The sequence below is a fragment of the Typopeltis vanoorti genome, chromosome 1 (genome assembly GCF_054136105.1).
Source record: "Typopeltis vanoorti isolate ZY-2024b chromosome 1, IOZ_Tvanoo_1.0, whole genome shotgun sequence".
Classification (NCBI taxonomy): Eukaryota; Metazoa; Arthropoda; class Arachnida; order Uropygi; family Thelyphonidae; genus Typopeltis; species Typopeltis vanoorti.
In genome coordinates this window covers 187,477,706-187,504,419 of record NC_143549.1, presented here as the reverse complement: position 1 = coordinate 187,504,419, position 26,714 = coordinate 187,477,706, and the positions used below count along the sequence as shown (strand labels likewise).

Below are 26,714 nucleotides of genomic sequence, written 5' to 3'. Positions count from 1 at the left end.
TATGAGTACACTTAAATCCAAAACCAACAAGGAAATGATCATTGGAAACTGATATGGAGTGCTGAAAGGACTAGGAATCTAAATGAAATACGAAAGAAGCTATAAATAAATCCAACAACACAAAATAAATAAATGAATGATTAAATAAAATGATGAAAACAACAACAACAATGATAATAAAATATATATAAAAAAAAAGAATCCGAGAGAAGAATGTGGTTTAACATTTGGATACCTAAGATTCTAACTTATCAAGTTTTTGATACAATAGGACACACTGATAAAGAAACCAAAAAAAAATATTTTTTTTTTCTGTTGATATAAGTTGATCTGGCTGCATCCAAAATTAAAATAACAAAATAAATCAAATAAAATAAATATTCTGATACCTAGCAATCATATTTCATTAGAAAATGACAAAAGCATGTTTCCAAGGTGCAAAGATTAAGGATATTAGCAAAACTGTTAGTTTGCAGAAGGGAGAAGTGAAAGAGTTGATTGTTTTGGCAGGAACAAATGATCTGAAAGAAAAGAAATATGCAATGAGAGAAGATATGACAATGTTGTTGAAAAAAGTGAAAATGAAGAGTAAGGAAGTAAAAAATGTGAGTCTGCTGCCTTGGTATTATAGGGCAGAGTTGAGAAGAAGGCACATGAATGCTAATGAGTAAATGAGAAGATTGCAGAAGAGGAATGGTGTGCAGTTTAGAGCCTGCCTGGTTGGCCGAGTGGTTAGCGTATCCGCTCTCCAGCCAAAAGGCTGCGGGCTCGAATCCCACCATGGGCATGGATGTTCGTGATTTTCTGTAAAAATACTAGTGATAGTGGTGGGCAGTAGAAGGCATTTGGAGTGGATGATGATGGTAGCTGCAGTTCCTTATTCCTCCCTCAATAAGTCTGGACTCCCTAGAGGTGTCATGTAATAATAATAATAATAATAATAATAATAATATATGCCTGATGGATTACATATGAATGGTTTGGAATTCGATATTTGAAGAAAGAGTTGTTTAGTGAGAGTTCAGAAGTGGAAAATCAGGAAAACTACAGATATTAGGACGAGGCATGTGTCTGGCCATCCCTGGAATAAGTGTGAATATAGAAATGATAATGCAATGCTGAATTCACAGGTTGCAGATTCAAATAGGTTGGTAATGATATTACACAAGGGTAATTTTGGGTACAAGAGGATGTTGAAATGCAGAAAATGATATAATTACTGTATTTTCAGGGATGACAGAAGAACAGGAGGTGGAGTATTGCTGATTATATCTGAAAAACTAAAATCAACAAAATTCAAAGTTAAAGACAATTTTAGTCTGGGGGAGATGGTTCATTTGAGGCTGCCTTATGTAAGATAGAGGCCAATAGGACAAAATATATTGCTGGTTGCTGATATAGACCAGGAGGTCCATAAGAAGATGTAGATGCCATGCATCAGCAGATTAGCACAATGAGTGCAGGTCGAACAATTATTATTGGATGTTTCAACTATGAGGACATAGATTGGAGGAAAGAGGGAGAGAATCTCCAGATAGAAGTGGAATTTATAGAGTTGCTAAGGGATAATACTGGCATGTTATAGAGGGAACCAGAGGTTTGAGAGTGCTGGTTCTGGTAATAGCATCAGAAGATTATCCATAATCAAGGTAGACACACCTTGCCTCTAATCGGAGAGAGTGACCATGCGGTCTTGATCTGATAAAGTTGCTAAACATGTGGAATTCTGCAAGAAAGATGGTAATTATGAAACTTAGGCGGCATCTTGGAGAAGTGCTATGGCTTGAAAAGAAAGTGCATAGGAAGTGATCAGAGATTGTTTGAAATAAGCAGCATCAGACTGCATACCAAAGGTCAGGAGGATAAACCAAGTAGGGATTATGTGAAGGAGTAGAGATATAAAGCAAGAGCTGCAAAAAAAAAAAAAAAAAAAAAAAGAAAATTGTGGAGGAAATATAAAGAAAAAAGTGATCAGCATGCTCATGAGCAGTATAAAGTCAAGTAAGAAGAGCAACTATTATAGTAACAAAGACCAAACCAGATTATGAAAGAAAATTAACTAAGCAGGTTAAAGTAAACCCAAAAGAGTTTTTTCATTATGCTACAAGTAACAGGAAAAATGACTATGATAGGATGCCTTTAATCAATGCTGATGGTAGGAAGGTGAGAGAGGCAAAAGAAATAGTTGAGTTGCTGAGTGATCATGTTGCAAAGGTGTATCATTCAGGTGGAGATTTTGCAGTTGCTGATGTAACAGAGGTGCATGTCAAAATTGAAGAAGCTGAACACCTCTTGTTCAGCATATTGAAAAATATCAGTGCGAACACAGTGGGGGGACTGGATGGCATGTTAGCCCATGTAATATGTGAATGAGAATTGGCACTGTCTTTGATGAAGTTATTTAATCTAAATCTCAGTTCGTAAGATTCCAAGGGAGTGGAAAGAGGGTAAGATAGTTCCTTTACATAAAGGTGGTTCCAAGACAAAAGTAGCAAACTACAGACCAATTATTATATCAGGAGTGGTAGCTAAAGTATTGGAAAAGTTGGTTAAAGGTAAAATCCAACAGTGAGTGGATAGGGATACAACACTCTATACCAGGACATGGCTTTGTAAAGAGTAGGTTCTGTTCTAGTAATTTATTTACATTTTATAATATAGTGACAGCAGAACTGAATAAAGGAAATAGCTACATCAATATATTGCTGGACTTTGCAAAAGCATTTGACAGAATACCACATGGAAAATTATTAAACAGAAGTTGGAGGAAATGGGAATAGATATCAGGCTAGTAGCATAGATAAGAGGATAGCTTATGGACAGACCCCAGAGAGGGTCTGTCCATCCCCTTATTCTCTCCACCAAGTATATGGTGGAGTGGAATCTAAGAGAATGAGGGTGATTAATGGAGTACCTCAGGATTCTGTACTAAGGCCACTACTCTTTATTCTGTATATCAATGATATAAGGAAAGATTTAAAGAGGGATGTTCTTCCCTCTTGTAGAAAAACGAGTTCACAATTGCCAGATCAAATGCTACTGCAAAGTCCACAGGATGATTTAAATAAATTGCAGGATGATTTAAATGAATTGCAGGATGATTTAAATAAATTGGTATTGGGAGCAAAGGATAATGATTGTCAATTTAATGTTGCAAAATGTAAGGTTATTATGCACTTCAGGTTAAAAATTGAACCAGGATCTGGTTCGAGGCTATGTGGTGAAAAGACATGCTGTTAGGAAGTTCCTGAAAGATCGGTGATTTCTGTTGATTTATTGAGTATTTTCTTAGATTTACTGGTGTAATTTTTGTATATTATTGTAGTTTTTAGTGTATTTATTGTACTACAGTATTTAACGACAACTGTAGAAATATTAGATTTTACTACTCTTAAGAATGGCAGCAAAAACTTGTCACAACAGGGCAGTGTCTGAAGCTGAAGTTATTACTTGTGAGGAAAACATTTGTCCAGGTGAACAAAAGCTGTACTGCAGTGATAATGGTAATTTATCTGAAGGTAATCCGACATTGGAAATATCCCAATTAAAGGAAATTATTAGAAAATTGACCAGAGAATTAGAAAAAGTGGAAAAATGCTGAACGAAACTTAGGATAGGAAAAAGGATCAGAACAAGAAGTAGGAAAGTAGTGAACTTGGTAATCAAAATGTTAATAACAGCAAGGTATGTCAATTAAAATCTAAGAAAAAAGAGGTGATATGGTATGGCAATTCAATCTTAAAATGTGCACTTGCTGAAGGAGTCACTACTTCTAGTTTCCCAGGAGCAAAAATTAAAGATATCTTCTTCTTCTGCAGCTTCTCCCACTTAAGTGGGGTCACTGTTGATAATGAGTCTCCTCCACACCTTCCTGTCTTGGGCTGTCACCACATCCAAGTTCTTCATCCTCAAGTCCTCTTCTACTAGCTCCCTCCATCTCTTCTTTGGCCGCCCACGCTTCCGCCTTCCTTGCACATCCATCTGCATGACCGTTCTTCCCACATATTCGTCCTCCCTCCTCATCACATGACCAAACCATCTCAACCTTGCCTCCTGTATTTTCGCTCTTAAGTTCATAATTTTCATTGTTCCCCTGACATAGTCATTCCTCAGACGATCCTTTCTGGTCACACCGCACATCCACTTAAGCATTCTCGTCTCTGCTACTTCCATCCTGCTGATGTTATTTTTCCTCAGGGCCACAGTTTCTATAGCATATGTCATAGCTGGCCTCGCTACTGTCCTATAGATTTTGCCTTTCAGATTGATCGGCACCTTCTTATCGCATAACACTCCAGCCATTTCCCTCCAGTTGCTCCAACCCACTTGTATCCTGCATCGCACTTCCTTCTCAGCTCCTCCATCTTCTTCCACTGTTGAACCTAAGTATCTAAAGTCTCTCACTTTCCTGATGACATTTTCTTCCAGCTCCAGATCTGTCTCCTGGCTGCCACCCACTGTGCAACACATATACTGTCTTACTTCTGCTCAGTCTCATACCTCTCTCTTCCAGTACTTTTCTCCATCTTTCCAGTTTAGTTCCCACTTCTTCTCTTGAATCTGCAGACAGCAAGATGTCATCTGCATACAACATTGTCAAAGGCGCATCTTCTCTCACCTCCTCTGTTACCTCCCCATCACAATATTAAACAGAAACGGACTTAATGCTGATCCTTGATGCAAGCCAACTGTTACTTGAAAACTTTCTGTCTGTCCCAGACAGGTCCGAACACTTGTCTTCACATTTCTGTACATTTCCTGCACCAACCTGACATATTTCTCCGGAACCTTCTTCTCCCTCAGACACCTCCAGACTTCTTGCCTTGGCACTCTATCGTATGCTTAATCCAGATCAATAAATGCCAGATGTAGCTCCCTTTGTTTCTCTCGATACTTTTCCATCATCTGCCGTAACCCAAAGATAGCATCTGTTGTTGATCTACCAGGCATGAAGCTAAATTTTTCCTTTGCAATCTCCACCTCCTTCCTCAATCTACCATCAAGAACCCTTTCTAGGATTTTCATTGTGTGGGACATCAATTTTATTCCTCTGTAATTTTTACAGTCTTGTGCATCCCCTTTACATTTGTAAATGGGGACAAGAGTACTCTCCCTCCATTCCTCGGGAATATTTTCCTGTTGGCAAACTTTCATGAATCCCACAGCAGGTCAATTCCATCTTCCCCCAGTGCTTTCCATGCCTCCAATGGAATTCTGTCGGGGACCACCGATTTTCCATTCCTCATGCTCTTCATGGCCTCCTTCACTTCCACTCTACTGATGTTCTGCACCATCCCCTCAGAAGGTTGCCCACCTTCTCTGTGAGTCCTTGCATTTTCCTCATTGAAAAGTCCCTCAAAGTATATTCTCCATCTGGTTCTTTTGTTCACGTACCTCCATAATACTCTTCCTTCAGCGTCTTTGATCTGCCTCACATGCAAGATGTCCTTTGCTGCTTTATTTCTACATTTCACTAGTTGGTAAATTTTTCTCTGTCCTTCCTTTGTTTATAATTGATCATACAGATCTTGATATGCCATGGCCTTCGCCTGTGCCACAACTCTCTTGGCTTCTTGCTTTCTCTCTCTGTCCTCTTCCACTCTTGACTCATCCCACTTCTGCTTTGCCTTCCTCTTAGCTGTCACTGCCACTTGTACATTATTATTCCACCACCAACCCTCCTTCTGCTCTCTAATCTTTCCAGATGTCTCACCAAGCACCTAGATTACACAGCTCAGGATTACTTTTGAATTATGTTTCCACCAATCTTGTACAAGATTGTTTCCACCAATCTTGTACACTTTCCAGTCCATCTGAAATCCTCTCTAACACATTCTCCCTAAAACGATTCCTCACACTCTCCTCTTTTAAGTGAAACCACTTAATTGTCTTCATCCCATGGCATCCAGAGGTTCTTATCTTCGATCTTATTTTAAAGTCTGCGCACAGCAGTCGGTGTTGCTGTGCGCAGACTTTATTCCAACTTGATCTGTTGGAATTTGTCAACAGATCAAGTAGCACAACTTTACAATTTGTCACAACCTTAAAATGTTTTCTTCTAGTCAAAATGTAGTCAATTTGTGAACTGTTGTTACCACTCCTAAATGTTATCAAATATTCTTCCCTCTTGTAGAAAAACGAGTTCACAATTGCCAGATCAAACGCTACTGCAAAGTCCACAACCCTCTCTCCTTCCTAGTTCATCATTCCCACTCCGTGGCCACCATGCCCCCCCCCCTTCACAGTCTCTATTCTGTCTCCCTATGTGTCCATTCAAGTCTCCTCCGAACATCACCATCTCATTTTCTTCCAGTTCCCTCATTTCTTCATCTAACACGTTCCAGAACTCATCTTTCTCCTTTGCTGTACAACCAACTTGCGGGGCATATACACATAATACGACCACCCACTCTTCTCCAAGACCCAATTTCATTCGCATGATCCTGTCGTTCCTTCTACCCACTTCCAGTACTTCGCCCTTCATTCTGCCACACACACCACAATTCCTACACCATTTCTTCCCTCGTTATTCGCTCCAGAGTAGAACAATTTATATCCATCTCCCAGTTCCTTTGCCTTTCCCCCCCCTTCCACCTTGTCTCCTGCACACATAAAATGTCCAACTTCCTCTTCCTCATCATGTCTGCCACCTCTCTTCCCCTTCCAGTCATGCTTCCAACATTCAGTGTTACCACTTGCAACATCCTCTCCACCTGCTGGGCTCGCTTCTTTAACCACACCTGCCCTTGATGCGGTAGCCCTCGTTCACTTCTCGCAGCTGTAGGGTGATGTGGCTGCACGTCGCTTAAGGGATACGCCCTAGCCCGTATATCATTTTCTCTTTAACTCATATCATAGTTTGAGCTGGCATTGAAATTTTACGACCGGATGCCCTTCCTGACATCAACCCTCGCCATTTATCCGGTCTTTGGACCTGCCCCTATTGAGGCTAGCTTGCCTCCTTCAGTGGCGGCATAAGACGAAATGACTTAGCAAGATAGGAAAGACTCACCCCTAGCCCTCGAATACTCTAATAGCATTAGGGGGAAGGAGTAAGGAGAGGAGAAAGAAGCAAAGAAAGAAGAGGAAGGACCAGTCTACAAAATAATATAACAGATGTATATTACATGAAGTAAGGCATGGTTCCAGCATCTGGTACCTCGGGTTTGCCATGCCCGTACTCACTAAAGTGAGCCCTTGAGGTATGCAAAAATTAAAGATATGACAAACATAATTTAAAAACAGAAAAGAAAAGTAAAACAGATGTAGTTCTGGTAGATACTAATAATTTAAGCAGCAACAAATAAAGTATGAGAGAGGATGTGAAAGGTCTGTTGGAAGAAGCAAGAAAGAAATGTAAGAGAGTAAAAATTGTAGGTTTGCTACCCAGATACGACAGTACTGAAGTTAAGAAGGAGGGCAATGATAGCAAATGATTCCATGTGCAGGCTGTGTAGAAGAAATGGATGCAAGTTTTTAGATGTATGGTATGTGTTTGATAGTAGAAAAGACTTGTATAAGAGGGGCAGTACGCACTGAATTCATTTGGAATCAAGAGTCTGGAAAATTTACTTATTAGTATGTGACTTAATTCAGAGAGTCAGGGAAACTAGATCATCAAGGGAGGAATGGGAAAAATATGCTTTGGGTTACATGGTGGTCAGCATTTATAGCGAAGAATTTATAGAGACAAAAAAAAAAACAAGTGTTGAAATAATTACTTTACTTATAATTAAGAAAATAATCCACATTTCAACCTCTGTATTGAGGTCATCTTCATCAGGAAAACACATATGTACAGGATACAAGCTAAAAATGACACTTCAAAAAAGTAAGATGAATCTAAATGCTTTGTTAATCTAGCCTGACCTCTGGAAAAACACTTTAAATAAAAAAATAATATTACTAAACAAAATATATACAAAATTAAAAATTAATTCACAAAATAAAATAAACTTTTCATACATATCAGTATAATAATATACTGATGATTTAAAGAAAAAAATTATAGCAGAACTACATTAAACAATTTCTAACGTCTTCTCATATTAAGATATAAGGTTGGTCGATTGGTAGAGCCTCTGCTACTAATGGCTCAGCAAAAAGTTAAGCAAGTTTGAGCGTGGTTAGTAGTTGGAAGGGATCAATCATTCGATGCTGTTGGCACACTCTCCCTCGATGAGTGTTTGGACTCCCCTGGAGGTGTTACGATAATAAAGATTCTCTTCTGTTTGGGGTTGTTCAGGATGCTATATGGGTTGAAGATGGGTTCTTCAGATTCTTGGAATTTAACCCACCATTTTTGTTTAGATTTGGATGATGTTTCAGTATATCACAGGCTTCTTTGGACTTTATTTCAAACCAGGTTCTAGTGGAGTGTAGAGACTTTCCAGTTAATTCTGTGAGATGTTTGAAGTGCGTGGTCTGACAGGCCTGTTTTACCATAGTGGAGGCATTTAATGTGGCATTTATATTCATCTTTTCTTATTGGGATGATGCACCCTGTTTCCCCTATGTAAGGCAGGTTACAGGTGCAATGAATTTTGTAAACCTCTGGGTGGGCAAGATATGGAAAAGGATCTTTGGATGAGCTGAGTAAATTTCTTAATTTTGCAGAAAGTTTGAAGGTTGCCTTAATATTGTATTTATGTAGTGTTATATTTTTTCTGATATGCTCGTAATGTATGGTACCAGCCACAAACACATACCAAATGGTTAATTACAACCCTATAAATTGCATCAAAAAGAAAACAGAATAATCATGTCAGAATTAATTTAGATCACATGGACAGAGAAAACAGTTAAACTATTACTGCATTATGTCCACACTCCAAGAATTTATGGCCTGCCAAAAATGCACAAAACAACACACCACTATAACCAATAGTTGAAGGAATCGACAGCTATTCACTTAGCCAAGAAACTAGTGGCTACATTCATGGAGTTGGTAGTTAATTTTCCCCTTCTACATAACACAACACTTCATAAACAAAATTAGAAACATCACATTCAATGACAAAGATTTATTAGTCAGCTTTGACATAACTGCCCTTTTTCACTAATGTCCTGATCAATGATATTATTCTTCTCATATAGAACATATTTCCACCCAATATCATGGCCCTCTTTGCCCATATACTTCGTTCTGGTTATTTCCTGTGGCAAAAAAATTTTTACTACAAAAAGAGGGTACGGCTATGGGCTCACCACTTTAACCCCACAGCTAACTTTTACATGAAAGACTGAGCAATGAGTTCTAGATTCAGCAAGTCTAAAGCCCAGTCTGGCTCATATGTTGATGATATTTTTGCCATTTGGCCCCATGGCCACAAAACATTAAATACATTCCTAAGCTACCTGAACAAACAACAAAATGTATCCAATTCACCATCAGGATTGAAAACAAAAACTCTCTCTCTTTTCTAGACACACTTGTTACACGTCTTCACTCAGGCTGTCTCTCCTTCATGGTCTACTGCAAACTACACACACACACAGGCCAATATATACATAAAAATTCATACCACCATCCAACACAAAAATTAGGGATCAAAAGCATCCTCAAACACAGAGCCCTAACAATTTGCTTCAATCAGCAGGCGCTGAACAAAGAATATGAAATTATTAGCAAAATGTTTGTAAAAAATGGCTACAATAAAAAAACAGTTCATAAGATCCTCCACAAAAATACCATTAACAGCAAAAAAGATTACAAGAATTAGGGGCATATCAGAAAAAATTTCTAACGCTATATAAATACAATATTAAGGCAACCTTCAAACCTGGGAGTGTTAGCAGACAAGGAGTTAAAGTTTAGGGGGCACACAGCGAAAGTGACTAAAGCAGCTCATTAGATCAATTGGTTATTTGATGAGCAGAGACAAGCAGGTTGTTCCTCTTAATCGAGCCTTGATAAGACCTCATCTTGAATTACTGCACATAGGTCTGGGCCAAGGTTTCTTGGTGATGAAGAGGAGGTGGAGAGGATCCAAGAGGCGAGTGACCACGATGGTAACAGGTTTATGGAAAGAACCTTATGAGAACAGGTTGAAGATTTGTGGGTTACAGAAACTGGTAGATAGGCAGAAAAGGGGTGATATGATTGAGACATACAAATTACTGAGGGGGGTTTTTACAAGATTAATTCAGAGGAAATATTTCAGAACAGATGTGTTGGTGGGAGAACTAGGGGCCATCCATGGAAACTGAGTAAGAGTGTAGTTAGCAAAGACGTTACAACTAGGTTTTTGCTTGGAGAATGGTGAATGAGTGGAATAGATTGTCAGAGTCTGTTGTGGGTGCAATGACTGTGAATAAGTTCAAAGCAAAGCATGATAGATACTGTGCAAATGTTGGATAGTTCTTGACATGATGTTTAGGGCCTCTCTCTCTCTCTCTCTCGAAGAGTCTAAGGACTCTTTGGAGTTGCCTGTAATAATAATAATAATAATAATAATAATAATGGGATTTAGATTATAAGGAGAGATTGCGAGCATATGGATTGCAGACTGTAGTTAACAGGAGAAAGAGGGGCAATATGATAGAGGTCTATAATGGATGTTATAGGATATTGTCTGATGAAATATTTTGTTATAAGGAAGGTGGGGAGAGACAGTCATCCACAGAAGTTAAATTTGTTCACAGTCAAGAAAGGGAGAAAGGCCCTGAGAGAAAAACCTAGCTCGTAAGCTAGGTTTTTCTCTCACAGAGCAGTGGGTGAGTGGCATAGTTTGCCTTTAGTGGTAATGAGTGCATCTAGTGCAAATGAATTTAAGGGAGAGTATGACAGCTGGTTTGGGTGGTTTATAGCCTCCCTCCTTGACTCCCTGGAGGTCTCAGATAATAATAATAATTTAAAAAGCTTGCATACTGTGTATCACACTGATAATATTGGATGTAGGAAATTCATAAGGCTAGAGACTTGGGAATAATGGTGAAGTTCAGAGGGCATACTGCAAAAGTTGGTAAAATAGCTCAAGGATTACTAGGATGTTGAAAAACACACTAATAAGTAAAGATAGATGTTGAAAGTTTATTTTTTCACTTGGTTAGAGTAAAGATAGAGAAGTTATTAACCCTCTTTATAAGAATATGATTTGGCTGCATCTTGAATGCTGTGCACAGAATTGGATAACTGGGTTTTTGGGGATCAGGAGGTTGTAGAGATGATTGAGCAAGCTGGTGTTTGCTTAGAAAGACAGTGTAAGTCATACACTGACAGGTCTGTGGAATACACCCTATGAGGATAGGTTGAGGGTGTATGGATTACAAGAGAAGAGGAGACATGATAAAACTTATAAGATATTAAACAGGTTTTTATAAAATTGATGCAAAGGAAATTTTTCAATACATGACAAATAGTCACAGAAGTAAGAGTCATTCGTGGACGTTGTGTAAGAGTGTGGTTAGTAAGGGTGTGTGAACTAGATTTTTTTGCATGAAGAGTCGTGAATGAGTAGAATGGATTTGCAAGAAGTACAGCAATCCCTTGATTAATGCATTTTCAATTAGTGCATCATTTTTTTTCGATACCCAAATTCGATTAGTGCGCCTATAAAATTTATATCTTAAAAATAAATGTTACAGATTTTAAAAATTTTTGATCTATACAAAATTTTTTATGGCTAACTATTTTAAAAAATCACTCACCAGGATGAAATAATTTAGTTACCAATTTGAAATATTTTACAAATGTTATTTTTTAATGGCATACTACATTATTTCCATGTACACTATGTTCCAAATTTACGGCCAAAATATATGTGGTCTGCTTTACATAGCATTTAGCATTAGGAAAATAATTTAAAATAAAAAAGTAAGGAAAACAATTTTAAATTATTTTCCTAAACTTTAATCATGAGTAAAAGAATTAGTGAGCAAAAAATAGAAGTGTGAAAATGATTCGAAAAGTAATCTGATTGGAAGAAAACCTTGAAATGATAAAGAAAAATGAACAAGGCAAGTCCAGAGCAAAGATAGGACAAGAACACAAAAATGGGTGAATCAACTGCTGAATACAAAGAGAAAGGTAAGGCTGCTTCAAGTTGATCCCACTAAACACTGGCCTTATTAAATCAAAAGCATTGTCTCTTTGTAACCTGGAAAGAAAGGGCTATCAATGATGGAAAAGAAGAAGAATTCCATGTTAGTGCTGGGTGATTTGAGCGTTTCAAAAAGAGAAATAGCTTAAATAATGTTCTAATCACAGGCGAAGCTGCAAGTGCGGATAAGGAGATATGGAGAGATTTTGAAGAAAATTGTGTAAGAAGGGGACTATTGTGATCAACAAATATTTAATGTCGATGAAGCTGGCCTTTTTTTTTGGAAGTAAATGCCTTCCATGACTTTTCTAGCCAAATCGGAGAAATCTCAGCCTGGTTATAAAGTCGCAAAGTCGAATAAAATTACTGCTAGCAATATGCAAGCCGTTTGGAAACAGTGTGCAAATGATTTTAGAGGCTTTTCAAATGTAGAAAGTATTTTTACCTTGGGTATAATTATGTTAAAGATACCAAGCAATTTTAAACCTGGTTTTACTCCATTTTTCCCAAGTAAGCAAACAGACAAAAATGTCAAGTTTGCGCCTGCAAGTGATGCAAGACTAGCTGATCCTACAGGTAGTGCAAGACCAAGGCAACTTGTGGTAGAGGTGGAACAAGCTCCGATCACTAATCTTAATATTTACCCTTAATGCCAAAACACATCTCCAAGAAGGGGATGTATGATGTTTTGTATTAAAGGCAAGGGGCCACTACTGGGACCGGTTTCGACCTTTATTGAGGTCTCATCAGTGGGAGCTAGGCTAGAAATACCAAGATTTAGTAATACAGAGCTTGTAAGTATTTTACCAAAATGAGTTACCATAAGGTGTTTTAACCTTATTAAATAAAATTCTCAGGAGGAGATCTAAATGTTGAAAGTATTTTTACCTTGGGTATAATTATGTTAAAGATATCAAGCAATTTTAAACCTGGTTTTACTCCATTTTTCCCAAGTAAGCAAACAGACAAAAATGTCAAGTTTGCGCCTGCAAGTGATGCAAGACTAGCTGATCCTACAGGTAGTGCAAGACCAAAATACTTTCTACATTTAGATCTCCTCCTGAGATTTTTATTTAATAAGGTTAAAACACCTTATAACTCGTTTTGGTAAAATACTTACAAGCTCTGTATTACTAAATCTTGGTATTTCTAGCCTAGCTTCCACTGATGAGACCTCAATAAAGGTCGAAACCGGTCTGGGTAGTGGCCCCTTGCCTTTAATACAAAACATCATACATCCCCTTCTTGGAGATGTGTTTTGGCATTAAGGGTAAATATTAAGATTAGTGATCGGAGCTTGTTCCACCTCTACCACGAGTTGCCTTGGTCTTGCACTACCTGTAGGATCAGCTAGTCTTGCATCACTTGCAGGCACAAACTTGACATTTTTGTCTGTTTGCTTACTTGGGAAAAATGGAGTAAAACCAGGTTTAAAATTGCTTGGTATCTTTAACAGGCTTTTCAAATGAATCTAAGTTAATTAAATCTCATTCTGAGAAGTTGAGTGATTCTGACCTGCTAAATTTAGATGCACAGCGAGAAGAATATGAAGAAAATTTAATCATTGACAAGCCCAAAGAGGTTTCACAGAAACAATTTGAAAATAGTTTTCGTACAATCAAAGTTTTTAAGCAGCAATGCTTAGAGACTGACCCTGGTGAAGAGAGAACCAGTAAAATTTGCAGAAGAGGCAATAGGGCCATACCATCAGTTGTATGAAAAAAAAATAAACAGAATGCCTGCCAAACTACGCTAGCTCAATTCTTTCTTAAGAAGCATAATAATAAATTTATATTCTGAATATGTTTTATTGTCTTTCAGCTTCATGGTTTTCTTTTAACTAGGCCCTGAGACATACCTTAATTCTTGTATAAAAAAAATTAAGGGTCAAAAAAGAAATCTGAGGAATGAATTATACATTTTCCCATATGTTATTATATTCGATTAGTGCAATTTCGATTAATGCACCTGTTTTAAAGAACGCATTAGATGCATTAATCGAGGGATTGCTGTAGTTGTGAGTGCCCTGAAAGTAAATGCACTAAGGGAGAGGTATGATAGGTTTTTTGTGTGAATGATATAATCACGTAATCACAAGAAAGATATTTATTTAACCAAATATTTCGGTCTGGAAATAGCAGACCATCGTCGGTGGTATTACAAGAACAGTTTAAAAAAATATACAAGCTAGAATACTAACAATATTTGGTTAAATAAATATCTTTCTTGTGATTACGTGATTATATCATTCAGTCTTATGTCGCAAGTATCCTTAAAACAACAAGGTTTTTTGTGTATAAACGTTAGTGTTGGTCTGCCACAAAGACTCCATGGAGATATTATATTATAATAATAACATAAGCACTGTACAGCAGTTACAGTGGCGTTACTTCATGTAAGTTCACTTTATTCTGTAGCTACGAAACAAAAGCATGGTTAGCAAGGTCCAACTTACCAACAAAGAAATATGATATAATTTAAGTGCTCTGCTCATAATTTCTGCAGACCTTCTAGTCTGTCTAATGTAACCTAAGTTACAATAGCAGAGGATCTGATAAACATCTCATAAAGTGACTATGAATGGAGAAAGTCTCTAGAGAGAAAAACTCTAGTAGGCATGGCATGTTGAGATTTCAATCAAAACATGGATACAAAGTGTATCATTGAAATACCATGAATATATCATTGGAATACCGTGGTTACCTTATATGGATTATGTAATATAAACTTGGAAATTCTGATACATTCTAATTTAATATATAAGAAAAACAGTTTGTTTACATTTCAAGAAGGGATTTCACTGGTGAAGATAATTTACTTAATTTATTATATCTGTTACTACTTTTCGATAAATATTTTCTAGTTTAAGATTCCACTGATGTAAGATAGCGTTTACTTAGAAAGACAGTGTAAGTCATACACTGACTTTCTTTTAGTAACAGCATATTTTTAATCTCTTTTGACAAACTAAAGAACACTATAAAAACTTATTGTGTCAGCAAACATATATTTTGGGGCTTAGAGATAACTTTGTTTGGAAACGTTTATTTTATGTAGAATTTTTACTTTGTAAAAACTGAGTTGTTCAGTATGGCAGACTGATATTTACATATAATGATAATTACTGGTGATTGCTTAAATAATTTTTTTTTTTTTTTTTTTTTTTTTTTTTCAGACAAGAAGAATTCCACCGTCAGCACATTTCTACTGTAGTGATACCTTTCATCAAGTCAATTTCTTATCAAATAGCAAGAATACTAAGAGCCCACAACATCAGAGTGGTCTTCAAACCAACCACCAACATCAGACAAGTTTTAGGATCTCCAAAAGATAAAGTTCCGTTCTACAAATATCCAGGAGTATATTACATTCCCTGCTCCTGTGGTATTGCCTACATCGGACAAACTTCACGAAGTTTAGAAATTAGACAAAAAGAACATGTTGGTGATGTAAACCACAACAAAAGCATCTCTTCCGGCTTAGCACATCATTTCTGCATGTCTAACCACACGATAGATTGGCAAAACAGCTCCATGCCATATCTCAATGACAACTACAGGCATCGTGTATTTAAGGAAGCCACAATAGTACTAATAACCGGTGGAAACCTCAACAGAAATCAGGGTGTAATTCTAAACAGTTCGTTGAAAAACTTGATCCTCTCTCTCTCTCAATCAATCTGAACTACAGCTAGCCAGTAATCACATTACAAGTCTACAACAAACACACATGCGTGATAATGAATAAGAACAATAAGTCATCTCTGTCATGCGAAACCATAGATACTAGTTTGGTTTACAACGTTTTTTATGTTCCTTTTAATTTGCATTTACTAACTTTCATATCTTCGTAATGCCTTGAAAAAGCCAGACAGTTTGCTGGCGAAACTGGTAGGTTTGAATAAATGTTTTTATTGTAAAATACTAGTCTGTATTAATAAAATTGTATTTCTATTATAAAACGACCAAAAATGTATAATTTAAATAGTTTAATGAAACACAAAGTTCGGTGCATGGAAAGAGAAAAATGTAGAAAGGCCAAACTTTTGAACCACTTAACGTTCTTTAAACGTTGCAGGGAATTCTCCATCATTCCTAAGTTCCTTATAGTCAGAGGTCATATCAACTCTATATCAGCTAAAAAAATTTATCTACGCACTTCACTGGCGCTTGTTAGAGAAAGGATCCAACACACGAGATACGAACTTAATAAAAGTGATATTAATTGCAGCAAGTTCTTTGATGAAATTTCCAACAACGTAGAATACACCATGTGGAATCAATTAGATCAAATGATACAATGCAATCATTAAGTTTCTAAACTTTTGAATGGTATTTGTCCAAATACAGGTGTGAAAAGCAAGCAGATTTTCCATTGAATCAACAATGACAGAATTCAATTCATACTGACAAGGTCTATCCACATTATTTTTTTTTTCAGTGATAACATTTTTCAGCTGAAAAAAAATATCGCATTTATGGTGAATAAAGCAAGGCAGAAAATTGAAGCAAAAATATGTACAATTAAACTGTGAGGTGTGATCCATTAAAATTATGAAGATTTTACATCATATCAAGAACAACACCCTGGATATATGGTTAAAACTGTTAATCAAGAATGCTTTTTTTAAAACAGGATACATTAAAAATTATAATACTTGCAATATGTTAGAAACTTAAATTCAAACAGTTTATCAAATCAAAAACTATATTTACTTGTGCTTCTAAACGTGCAGCACTCTCGGCAGATAACTGATCTTTTAACAATTGCACCTGTGCAACAGCAGCTTGAGTCTGTTGGTTTTGTTGCTCTAGTTGATGCCTTAATAACTGTAGTTGATGATATATACTTAAAGGTGTCCCTTCTGGTAATATTGCTCCTGTCAGTGGCAAAGGTTCACTTAGTGGTGATGTGTATGTCTCTCCAATCTATAAGTAAAAAAAAAAAATTAACTAATAAAGAATTTCATTATTAATCAAAATATTTAAAAAAAAAAACTTAGAATGTAACCTCTGTTATTATTATTATTATTCGTGACACCTCCAAGGAGTCCGAAGACTCATCGTGGGAGGACACCAACTGTACAACTCTCCGTCTCCACCACTACTGAACCTCTACTACCAATCAACTACATCAGCGCCATCTACCACCCACCACCACCACCACAAGTATTTCTTGTCTGTAAATTGTTCTGAAGCACCGATTTGTCTATGTGGGATGAAAAAACCCGAGTTTCCAGGAGAAAAAATCCTGCTACTTCTGTATGAGATCGGCTAACTCACCTTCAATTGAAAACGTCCATATAAAGATTCCTCCCATTATGACAGGAATCAAACTCAGGTTTTCCAATCGAAGGGCACAATGTACCGTCGTTCTTCCAATTGAGCTAAGGAGGCGCTTAGTAAAGTTACTTTCTAATATGCAAATTTATATTATTTTAACATTAAAAATAACAAATCTCTACCCCTTCCAAAAATTAAGATCAAAATATTGTTTATGACAACAAAAGATAAACATACGTAATATTTTATCTAGGAAGGACAACTTTTTTTTACTGGTTCCAGAGGACTATGTATTTATGCCAGGAATGGCACAAACATGAAAAAACTTGAATCGCTGCCAAAAATTTAAAAACAATAAATACCGGTTGCCCAATTTCCAGCACTGTATGTTCCAAAACAAAACTCCAAGTAGATTTCTAGATATTAACCTTTCCTTCATAGTTACAGAGTAATCAGCATTCATTGTTAAAAAATTATGAAAACCACTACTGTGTTATACTAAACCTTCATTTTAATATAAACCAAAATAATCACCAGCATTTCAACCTTCGTATGAAGGTTATCATCTGGAATATACAGATATAACCTTCTTCTTCCTTATACCCTCTTTTACCTTGCGGTGTCGAGGGTCCATTGATCATCGGACCTCACTCCGTTTACAGGATAAGGTGGTCAGCCTTATACAGATATATACAAAGAAAAAAAACTACACTGCAATCTACATAGTATGCTAAAGTCACAGTGATTTGGTCACCTGTTAACACTACTGTCATGACCTCTGGTGGAAAAAAAAACAACTTACTAGATTAATGTAAGAGTCATGCTATTATTATTATTATCTGTCTGGTTGCAAATCATTAAGAGATACATTAAGCTAGAGAGTAGCAACAAGCTCACACATAATTATTTTGCCACACGAAGTATTCAGAATGTGGTAGGAAAGCAAAGAAAGCCATAATATTGCACGGGGGGGATTTGTTATGTAAGAGAAGAACTGTGTCACTGATTGGGACATATGTGAAAAGGACAGAAACATCAAAACTGACTAATACATTATCTTTGCTGAGCATTATGTTTTTAATTTTGTTTATGAAGTGTTGTGTGGTCTTTATATACTAGGAGGAATAACCTACTAACTCCTTGGGTGCTAATGCTAATTTCTTGATTAGGTATTAATTAGGATGGTGTCTGATGGCCAAGAAGTGACAGATTTAAGTAATTTACAGTTTTCTTCTTCATCCTGTTAGTTGGATTATAGTTCACAAGTTGATAAGTGCTGTCATCAGAGACTAATTGATTCATTTTCTATCATTAACACAAATGTCCCAATCAATGACACAATTCTTCTCTTACAGAACAAATTTAATTTCCACACGATATTATGGCTCTATTTGCCCACGTACCACAATCTGGTTACTTTGTGTAGCAAAATAATTTTTACCTACAAAAAAGAAGGTACAGCCACGGGCTCACCACTCCATCACACCAACTGCTAACTTTTATATGGAAGCTTTTCAGCAAAGTGGATTCCTTTCTTTAAAACCAACAGTCTGGCTTAGATACACCTTCCTCAGTCATCTGAACAAACAATATGAACCCATACAATTTACTACTGAAACTGAAAATCTACTCACTTCCATTCCTCGATACACTGGTCACACGCCTTCTCTCAGGCAGTTTACCCTTCACTGTCTACCAAAGCCTAAAAATACCGGCCAATATATACATGTTAACTCTTATCATCACCCTTCATAAAAAAATTGAAGTCAATAATACCCTCAAAAACAGGGCTATAACAATTAGCTCTAATGAAACAAGCTCTTAAAGAAGAATTACAAATTATTAGCGCTACCTTTATAAATAAAGGCAACAACAACAACAGCATAAATACCACCAAATAAAGCTTTTCGTTAAACTTCATTATTATGGCAATATAGACTGGAATGATGAGATACCAACTGGAAGTAAAGAAAATGAGTTTCTTTAGTTTTTGAGGGATAACTACCTCAGACAGTATGTAACAGAGGGTACGCAAGGATTGAGGGTCTTGGATTTGGTAATCTCATCAGAGGATGTAATTATAAATGAGGTGTTGGAAGTTTTTTCCCACTTAGTTAGACTATAATAAATTTAGTTTAATCCTTTATCCAAGTGTAAGCAAACAAAGTTTGCGCCTGAAGTATCTTCAAGACTGAGGCAACTCATGGTAAAGGTAGACCAAGCTCACATCACTCCTTGTCTTAGTATCTCCCATAATGCAAAGCATATCTCCTTGCAGACATGTATAATTGCAGACACTACACAGACCAGTTTTGACCTTTATTGAGGTATTATCAGTGGGAGCCAGACCCAGAGGTGGTGATACTAAGGTGGAAGCAATGGAGAAGTCATATTTACCTATACGAATTGCCAAAAGTTGTCTCACCTTAATTATTAAATTACTCTGGATTTAGAGAAAGATGTTGGAAGTTTTTTACCACTTGGTTAGACTATAATAAATTTAGTTTAATCCTTTATCCAAGTGTAAGCAAACAAAGTTTGCGCCCAATATGAGTTGCCAAAAAGTGTCTCACCTTATCACCTTTCTCTAAATCCAGAGTAATTTAATAATAAGGTGAGACACCTTTTGGCAACTCGTATAGGTAAATATGACTTCTCCATTGCTTCCACCTTAGTATCACCACCTCTGGGTCTAGCTCCCACTAACGAGACCTCAATAAAGGTCGAAACCGGTCTGAGTAGTGGCCCTTCCCTTAATGCAAAGCATTATACATGTTCGCAAGGAGATGTGCTTTGTTATGGGAGATACTAAGACAAGGAGTGATGAGAGCTTGGTGCACCTTTACCACGAGGTGCCTCAGTCCTACTGAAGATACTTCAGGTGCAAACCTTGTTTGCTTACACTTGGATAAAGGATTAAAAATTTAAATGAGGTTTCAAATCACCCACCGATTGCTGAGAGTGGCCATGAGGTGATTACCTGGGTGGTTGCCAGCATTGTGAGGACCTCGGTGAGAAAAGGCTATATATGTGGAACTACATGGGAGAGGGGGTGGGGTGATAATGAAGAGTTCAGGAGACAGCTTGCAGGTAGCATGGAATGAGGAGTTAGCTGGAAAAGAAATCAATGCAACTTGGGGAATTTTCAAAACAATGTAGTAGATGCAATGTCTAAATGTATTCCAAGGTTAAGAAGGTTAAATAAGGTAGGTGTGAAATGGATGAATAAAGATATTAAGCATGCGATACAGAGAAAAAGGGCATCATGGAGGCAGCATAAGAGAAGTGGAAATAACCAATTCCATGAGGATTACAAAGACCAGGGCAAGGAGGTGACTTGGTTGGTGAGGATGGCTAAAGTGAGGCATGAACAATAGTTAGTTAATGAAGCCAAAAATAATCCTAAGGAGTTCTTTCAATAGCCAGCAAAAGAAAGAATGATTATGGAAAGATGAGACTGATTGGAGAAAATCGTATAAAGACAGCTGTTGCGGAAGGTGTGGTGGAGATACTTAATGAGCAGTTGATGATGGGGAGGAGAGACTGACTGTAAGTGAGCAAAAGGTGTATGGGGAGTTGAGCAAACTAGATGTAAATAAGGCTGTGGGACTTGATAATATATCACCATGTATTCTGAAGGAATGTGCCGGGGAGATGACGCAGGCCTTGACATATTTTTTTAATACGAGTCTTGCACTGGGTCAAGTTCCTAAGGAGTGGAAAGAGGACAAGATTATGCCACTTCATAAAGGAGGTGACAGAATTCAAGCATCAAACTATAAGCCTATCTGTGTGTCAGGTGTTGTGGTTAAGTTGTTGGAGAAACTTGTGAGAACTAGAATCCAGAATTGGGTTGACAACAATGGTATTATATTTGATGGACAGCATGGATTTGCTAAAGGTAGGTCATGTTTAGTAATCTACTTACTTATTACAATAAGGTGACTACTTCCTTGGACAGAGGAGAAGGATACACAGTAATATACTTATATTTTGCAAAGGCTTTTGATAGATTACAACATGATAAGTTGATAATCAAACTAGAGCGGACGGGGTTAGATATGAGATTAGTGTATTGGATTGGAGACTGGCTATCTGATAGGTATCAACAAGTTGTGTATGGGGGAGTGATATCCAGGAAAAAGAAAGTCACTAGTGGTGTGCCTCAGGGGTCTGTTTTAGGACCATTATTGTTTGACTTGTATATTAATGATATTGGTGAAGATTTGGATGGAGATATTTAGTTGTTTGCAGATAATGCAAAGTTAGGACAAACCATGAAGAGTAGAGAGGATGTTGTGGGCTTACAAGAAGACTTGAATAAATTGAGTGATTGGGAATGGGGATGTGAGTTCAATGTTGCAAAATGTAAGATTTGGAAAACAAAAATGGGATGCAGAATTCTTGGTGAGGATATATTGTCAGAGGTGGAGGAAATAAGAGATCTCGGAGTGATGATTTATAAGGATCTGAAATTTAGGGGACACATGGCTGGGATTGTGAAGACAACACAAAGGCTTCTGGGAAATGATGCGGAGGACACTGACTTGCAGAAGTAAGGAGATTCTTGTTCCATTCTTACACACATGGACTACTGTGCCCAAATTTGGTCACCTGGTTTGCAGAAGGATGAAGAGATGTTGGAGAGGGTCCAGAGGTGGCTGACTAAGGTAGTTTCTGGCCTCTGGAATGTCGAGTATGTGGAGAGATTGAGAAGATGCAACTTGCAGAGTCTGGTGGACAGGAGGAGGAGGGGAGATATGATAGAGACCTACAAGTTAATAAGGGGTTGTTATAGGTTACAGGATCAATGCTGGAGAGGTTCTACAGAAAATAGTGGGAGATCAGGGATCATCTCTGGAAGCTGTATAAGGAGGGTGTGAGTAGGGGAGTGAGAAGCAGGTTTTTTTCATGCAGAATTGTGAATAATTGGAATGCCTTGCCTGAGAGTGTGGTGTCTGCAGAGAATTTGAGTGTGTTTAAAGCACGGTATGATGAGCTGTGTGTTTGATAAAAGGACCTCCTAGATGAGTCTTTGACTCCATAGGGTCTTGGGTAATAATAATAATAATAATAATAATAATAATAACATCCATTCAAAGGTGGATGATGATGATGAACTGAAAGAGAGAGCTGTCCGTTTCACTTTTAAGATGAACAATCTAGACAAGATAAAGTTCCTTGTGATTCTTTTCTCAAGAGTAAATTTCATTCTAGAATGCACATTTGCAATTTCTGAGCTGACATTTAAACTTTATAAATAAATAGCATGGATTCTCGTTTACTCCTAATTCTTGCAAACTATTGTCTAAAGCATTTGGAAAAAATTTCAGTCTTCATAATACAAAGCTTACCCTCTAGATCCATTATGCTAATAACATTGCTATTAGTCTTTGAACAGAAAGTCAATAAACTACATTCTACAATCAAATTTATTCTTGAAAAATCATCACAAGGAACTTTATCCTTTCGGGACAATTAGCATAAACATGAATTAGACTAAATTCATGTGATTAGACTCTCTATATCATTTGTAGGTAATTCACTATGAGTAGATTTGTATGAATAATTAAGACAGTTTTATCTCATAGACATTTTTTTTTATTAACACTAGATGTATTTCCTCGACATGTTATATGGTTGGCAGCATCTTCAGGAGGTTATTTAAAAAAACCAATAAAAAAATTAAAACATTTCTCAACAGCCAATATTTCTGTAAATTGAAAGAAGTGGAATGCTAGTTTAATCAAGCGTATCATTAGGAATGTTACGTGCAGTCTCTATATTGTTGTGTAAACTCTGTTTATGATTGATGGCATAGAAGAGGTCTTGAATGATACATATAATTATAATCCTTGGTTTTCTATTTAGTATATTTTGAGTGAATGACCTCAGAAGTTTCCTTGAACAATCTGTCGAAGTAATTCTCTTCTAAGTAAGGCATGTAGGATGCTTACCAATTTATGTGTGATGTTCTTTGAGAATGTGTGTTACGAGTCCACTGTTTTCTTCTCTTTTGTTTTGAACATCACTTATATGTTTGTTTTTTTTCATGGATTTCAAAACTTTTTCCGGATTGACCTATATACATCTTTTCACAAGAACATGGAATCTTGTAAACTCCAGGATGTTTATCAAATGAAACTTTGTTTTTAGGAGAATGTAGGAAATTTTGCAAGGTGTTAACTGGTTTGAAGACCATTCTAATGTTAAGTAATTTTAATATTTGGGCTTTTTTTCTTGAAGGCATTACCAACATATGATACGGATATCATACTATTTTAATTAATTTCAGGGGTTATAACAGGATGGTTCATCAACAAATCAAAAAAAAGTTTCTTTAGTACCCATTTTAGAGGAACTGATTACACAGGATTTGAAGTTCTTTTCTTTTAATTTCATCATTTTTAGTATATTGAAAGCTCTATTTTTAAAGCTCCATAAAGACCTTGAAGATATTTTTATATTTCCTGAATCATCTCCATCCAAAAATCAAATTCACATTAGAAGTAAAAAAGGACAGAAAATTACCATTCCTAGACATATCAACAAAAATATCGATGGAGGATTATCATTAGAATACAAGCAAGTACCTACAGACAAGCTCGTTCCAATCATCCTCAACAAAAAGTAGGTATCTTCAAAATCTTAAAACACGGAGCTTTAAATACACTAAATGATGATGAAATTAAAAGAAAAGAAGAATATGGAGATGAGGATGGCTATGAAATCCTAGGGAATAATACTAAGTTACTTCATAGTAGTATTTTTCAAACATAAATACTTATTCACAGAAAAAGTTAAAGTCCTATTACATCAAAGAAAAAATAAATAGACTGGTGCAAAAACCAAGTGATGCCACTAGCAGCCACCATGGAAACCAGTATGTAGGCACTGCATAGGAAATGTGCAAGACCCTTGCAGTCAAATGTATGGCTCACAAAACCCTACATATCCACTTCACCAACATCCGTGGACTTAACTCCAACCTTATTAGTGTCCACTACCACCTTCAGGCTACCAAACCCCTCCTACTCTTTCTGGCAGAAACTCAAATCTAACCTCCGCCCAGCACTATTTATCTCAACCTTCCAAACTACTCACTCTTTAACAACTTTCATCTCAAGGGTGGTGTCTGCACATACATCCACTCTGACATACTTTGCCAGACAGCACCCAACCTAGAATCACACAACTCTGACCTTCTTTGGTTGAAAATATCCCTTCTCCACTCAGTCAAATTCATTTGCTGTCTCTATCGTGCCCCCCCCCCCCTCAACACAACCTACCACTCTGAGCTCTAATTTCCTCTCCTTAAAAATTGACCTCCTCCAATCCCACTTCCCCAACAGTGAAATTATCCTCCTAGGAGATTTTAATGTCCACAACGCTAGCTCGCTTTCCTGTTCCAGTTGTACAGATATTGCATGCAGAGATGCCGAAACATTTGCCATCACTAACAACCTTACACAACTTGTTCAGATGCCAACCAGAATACCAGATAATCCAAACCACTTCCCAAACACCCTAGATCTCTTCCTAACCAATGACCCTTCCAAATACACAGTGAAAGTAGTGAGCCCCTGGGTAATTCAGACCAAAATCTAGTGCTCATCTCCTCCCCCATGCAACAATGCTTACACAGACACTCCCATACAAGACTACTTTAGCATTATAACAGTGCCAAGTGGGACAGCCTCCACAACTTCTATATCACATTCCCCCATGGTTGGACTATTGCTTCTGGCCTTCCAACCCAAACATATGCACTGAACTTATTACCAAAGTAATCCTCACCAGCATGGAAAGATACATTTCACACAGCACTCTGAACTGCCATTCCCTAACAAAACCCTGGTTCTCCAAAAGATGTGCCAAGGCTGTACAGATGAAACACCAGACATACCATAACCGGCTGAAATCAAAACCTTCATCCTCCTTTAGAGCTTATACCGAAGCCTGAAAGAGATGCAAAAATACAATCAATGTTTCCAAAACAGAGTTCGAAAGAGCAAAAAAGTAGGAAACTAGCAGTCTGTCCAAATGGCAGCCGAGTCTTTTGGTCTCTCTCTGGCAAAAACAATTGGCCATAAATTCTGCCCAACACTATTCCTGACCATATCATACCCAGATGGCTCTATTGCATCATCACCCACAGAAAAAGCCAATCTTCTAGCTTCACACTTTGCTTCCAATGCATGCATAAGTGACCATAGTAAATGTCCCCCAACCATTCCAGACACCCAGCATACAATGTCCCTATATCCTTTTGCCATGATGAGAAGATCAGAAAAATACTGTCCAAATTAGACACAAAAAAATCTCGTGGCCCTGATGCATTCCCCCAATTGTCCTGAAAGTTTACGCACCAGAACTGACTCCTATCCTATGTCGCCTATATATACTCTCTTACTCCACTGGAATCTATCCCACAAATTGGAAATTGGCCTATATTCAGCCCATCCCCAAAAAGGGTGACAAGTCACTGCCATCCAACTACCGCTCCATCTTGCTTACCTCAGTCCTCTCAAAAGTAATGGAAAAAATCATCAATTCCCAGCTCCTACACTACCTTGAAGACACCCACCTAATAAATGACTGCCAGTATGGATTCTGTTGCTGCCAATCAACAGGAGATCTGCTCATATATGTCACCGATCTCTGGACAAATGCCTTGGAGAAGTTTGCCGAATCTCAAGTGGTTGCACTTGATATCTCCAAAGCCTTTGACTGGATCTGGCACAAAGGCTTACTAAACAAACTACTATCATTCGGTCTGACCGAGGACTACTACTGTAGTTGGTTGGATTGCCAGCTTTCTGATGGATGCACACTGTGTGTGTGTGTGTGTGTGTGTGTGTGTGTGTGTGTGTGTGTGTGTGTGTGTGTGTGTGTGTGATGGCTTCCTATCCTCTCACTATTCAATTAATGCTGGGGTTCCACAAGGTTCTGTTCTTCACCAACCCTCTTCCTGCTTTATATCAACGGCCTACTTCAGTTGACCTCAAACCCAATACACAGTTTTGCAGATGACAGCACACTGCACTCCTCGCTTTCATTTGATAAACCTTACCCTACACAACTCACCTCAACCTACAGAACATCAATCACCACTACCACCCCTCAATTCTGATCTCCAAGCAATCCTACAATGGGATTCGGATAACCTCATCAATTTCAATGCTAATAAAACCAGTCCTGTACTATTTCCCATAAAAAAGAACCATTTTTTCCCAGTATCCTTTTTGACGATACACAAATTTCCAAACGGTTTGAGATTTCTCTTCTTGGAATTACCCTCGCATCAAACCTCTCCTGGCATAAACACATCACAACCATTGCATCCTCAGTTTAAAATCATGCTCACGACTTTCATGAGAGTGGTAAATTT

The 26,714-nt window shown here is 37.3% G+C and overlaps 1 protein-coding gene across 1 annotated transcript in view; it reads right to left on the bottom strand.

The window, feature by feature from the left end:
• The window catches only part of LOC150110710 (carboxyl-terminal PDZ ligand of neuronal nitric oxide synthase protein-like), a 228,857-nt gene that overhangs the window by 35,924 nt on the left and 166,219 nt on the right, over positions 1–26,714 (bottom strand). The window contains exon 8 of the mRNA XM_090405893.1: positions 16,757–16,969. Within this exon, the coding sequence (XP_090262019.1) occupies positions 16,757–16,969 (213 nt within the window). The remainder of the gene's footprint in view (positions 1–16,756; positions 16,970–26,714) is intronic.